A 3,647-nucleotide genomic window follows, 5' to 3' on the forward strand; every position below is an offset into this window, starting at 1 on the left:
GCCTCCCTCCACACTCAGATACAGTCCCTTCTTGTCATTTATCACCTCTACAGGCCAGCGGTGATCCTCTTGGTCACCCCCTGACTGACTGTGATGAGTGGTTTAACTAATTCTTTTTAAAAAATGTTTCCTTGTTGATTAAGTTATCACATATGTGTCCTTATCCCCACATTACCCCCATCCCCCGACTCATGCCCTCACCCCCCTGTTGTCTGTGTCCATTGGTTAGGCCTATATGCTTGCATATAAGTCCTCTGGTTGATCTCTCCCCCATATCCCCAACCTCCCCTACCTTCCCTCTGAGGTTTGACAGTCTGATAGATGCTTTCTGTCTCTGGATCTGTTTTTGTTCATCAGTTTATGTTGTTCATTATATTCCACAAATGAGTGAGATCATGTGGTATTTATCTTTCTCTGACTGGCTTATTTCGCTTAGCATAATGCTCTCCGGTTCCATCCATGCTGTTGCAAATGGCAAGAACTCTTTCTTTTTTACCACAGCATAGTACTCCATTGTGTAGATGTACCACAGCTTTTTAATCCACTCATCTGGTGATGGGCACTTAGGCTGTTTCCAAATCTTAGCTATGGTGAATTGTGCTGCTACAAACATAAGGGTGCATATATCATTTCTGATTGGTGTTTCCAGTTTCTTGGGATATATTCCTAGAAGTGGGATCACTGGGTCAAATGGCAGTTCCATTTTTAGTTTTTTGAGGACACTCCATACTGTCTTTCATAGTGGCTGCACCAGTCTGCATTCCCACCAGCAGTGCACGAGGGTTCCTTTTTCTTCATATCCTTGCCAGCTCTTGTTATTTGTTGATTTGTTGATGATAGACGGTACCACATTGTTGTTTGATTTGCATCTCTCAGATGATTAGTGACTTTGAGCATGTTTTCATATGTCTTTTGGCCTTTCTTCTGTCTTCTTTCAAAAAGTATCTATTTAGGTCTGTTGCCCATATTTTGATTGGGTTGTTTATCTTCCTTTTGTTAAGCTGTATGAGTTCCCTGTAAATGTTGGAGATTAAGCCCTTATCGGTGATAACATTAGCAAATATGTTCTCCCATGCAGTGGGCTTTCTTGTTATTTTGCTGATGGTTTATTTTGCTGTGCAAAAGCTTTTAATTTCGATGTAGTCCCATTTGCTTATTTTCTCTTTAGGTTCCATTGCCCAAGGAGCAGTATCAGTGAAGAAATTGCTTTGGCATATGTCTGAGATTTTGCTGCCTGTGGATGCCTCTAGTATTTTTATGGTTTCCCATCTTATGTTTAAGTCCTTTATCCATTTTGAGTTTATTTTTGTGTATAGTGTAAGTTGGTGGTCTAGTTTCATTTTTTGCATGTATCTGTCCAATTTTCCCAACACCATTTATTGAAAAGGCTGTCTTGACTCCATTGTATGTTCATGCCTCCTTTGTCGAATATTAATTGAGCATATTGGTTCAGGCCGATTTCTGGGTTCTCTATTCTATTCCATTGATCTATATGTCTGTTCTTGTGCCAGTCTCAGGCAGTTTTGAGAAAAGTGTCTTTGTAATACAGTTTGATATCTGGCATTGAGATTTCACCTACTTTGTTGTTCTTTCTCTGGATTGCTGCAGCTATTAGGGCTCTTTTTTTATTCCAGATGAATTTTTGGAAAGTTCATTCTAGGTCTGTGAAATATGCCGTTGGTATTTTAATGGGGAGTGCATTTAATGTATAGATTGCTTTGGGTAGTATGGACATCTTGATGATGTTGATTCTACCAATCCATGAACACGGTATGTTCTTCCATCTGTTTATGTCTTCCTCTATCTCCTTTTTCAGTGTCCTGTAGTTTTCTGTGTATAGGTCTTTTATCTCCTTAGTCAAGTTATTCCTAGGTATCTTAATTTTTTTGATGCAATGGTTAATGAGATTGCTCTTTTAGTCTCTCTGTAAGTTCATTATTGGTGTATAGAAATGCCATAGATTTCTTGGCATTAATTTTGTATCCTGCTACATTGCCGAATTCATTTATTAAGTCTAATAATTTTTGATGGAGTCTTTAGGGTTTTCTATGTACAGTATCATGTCATCTGCAAATAAGGACAGTTTTACTTCTTTTCCAATTTGGATGCCTTTTATTTCTTCTTCTTGTCTGATCGCAATGGCTAGTACTTCCAGTACTATGTCAAACAGGAGTGGTGAGAGTGGGCATCCCTGTCTTGTTTCTGTTCTTAAGGGAAATGGTTTTAGTTTTTGCCCATTGAGTATGATGTTGGGGTTTAACTAATTCTAATGTAATTATCATCATTGCCTTCACAGCCATCACTCTCATTTATACCATCAACACCATCACTACCATCAATGTCATCGCTACTATTACCATCATGAATACCATAACCACTGCCATCACTGACATCTCAACAAAATCACCAACATCAACATCACCACCAAACCAAGATCATCACCCCCACAACTGAGATGACAACCATACTTGTCCCCACCCCCCTCTTCCTAACCTCTTCTATTTCCAGAACCCATGCTTACCTGCTACCTTCCCTATCTCTGCATCAGGGCTGTGCCTGGCACATTATGTGAGTGGCTTTGACACCTCCGTCGTGGACCACAACCTTGATGGCAGCAATCAATATGGCATTTTCCAGCTGAACTCCGCCTGGTGGTGTGACAATGGTGTTACACCCACCAAGAACCTCTGTCACATGGAGTGTCATGGTGAGGCAGCAATGGGGATACCCTGAAGCCCTGTCTGGCCCAATAAACAGAGGGCAAGGTTATCTAAGCCATAATCTCCAGTAACAAGCAGAAAAATGATAGGGAAAGAAGCAGAGTTGCCTAGGCTGTTAGAGACACCACCCTGTATCCTTACCCATATTGCACTGAAATGAGGTTGAACAGGACTACCCAACATGGAGATTGAGGACAGGAGGACTCAGAGCTCCCAAACCTCAACCAGAATGGAAGCTTCAGTTTTCTGGGACTCAGGAAATAGGAAACGTAGTGCCACATGAAATTGAGGCGATTGTCCTGATTTGGGGTTGAGATTGTTGAGCCCCTGAGGGAAGAAGCAGATATCTGGTTGTAGGAACAGACACAAGGTACCTCTGTGTAGAAAGGAGAGAACTTTCCAGACAAGATGTGGTGTTTTTGAGGACAAAATTGAATAACAGTAGAATTTGTTCCAGGTTGTCCAAAATGGTGCTTGAGGTTGTCCAAGATAGATCAAAATGGAGACTGGGGTTATTTGGGAGCAGTTTGAGGTTGTCCAAGTCCTACCACAGTGACCAAAGAGGTCACTTAGGATTAACCAGCTTGGAGGTTGAGGTTGTCTAGGACAGGATAACATGAATATTAAGGTTTTTCAATACTAGGACCAGGCACCTTGGTGGTTGAGGTTGAACAGAACTACCCAACATGGAGATTGAGGTCATTTATATAATAACCAGTCAAAATGCGAGTTGAGGTTATCCAGTACCTGACAACATATTGTTTAAAGTCACCAGGACTGATCAACCTTTCAGTTGAGTAGATTTCCAATCAGCCAACATGGTGGTTGATGTGACGTCAGACAAGCTAACATTGCAGTTTAGATCATTCATAACCACATAAAATGACAGTGAAGTCATTCAGCACTGGCCAACATGGAGGTTAAGGT

General features: G+C 41.0%; 1 protein-coding gene across 1 annotated transcript in view; it reads left to right on the top strand.

Moving 5' to 3' along the window:
* Positions 1-3,647, top strand: part of LOC102442274 (sperm acrosome-associated protein 5) — a 7,057-nt gene that overhangs the window by 2,873 nt on the left and 537 nt on the right. The window contains exon 2 of the mRNA XM_023760946.1: positions 2,456-2,707. Within this exon, the coding sequence (XP_023616714.1) occupies positions 2,456-2,707 (252 nt within the window). The remainder of the gene's footprint in view (positions 1-2,455; positions 2,708-3,647) is intronic.

Source organism: Myotis lucifugus, unplaced genomic scaffold (assembly GCF_000147115.1).
Source record: "Myotis lucifugus unplaced genomic scaffold, Myoluc2.0 scaffold_196, whole genome shotgun sequence".
In the NCBI taxonomy this organism is placed as follows: Eukaryota; Metazoa; Chordata; class Mammalia; order Chiroptera; family Vespertilionidae; genus Myotis; species Myotis lucifugus.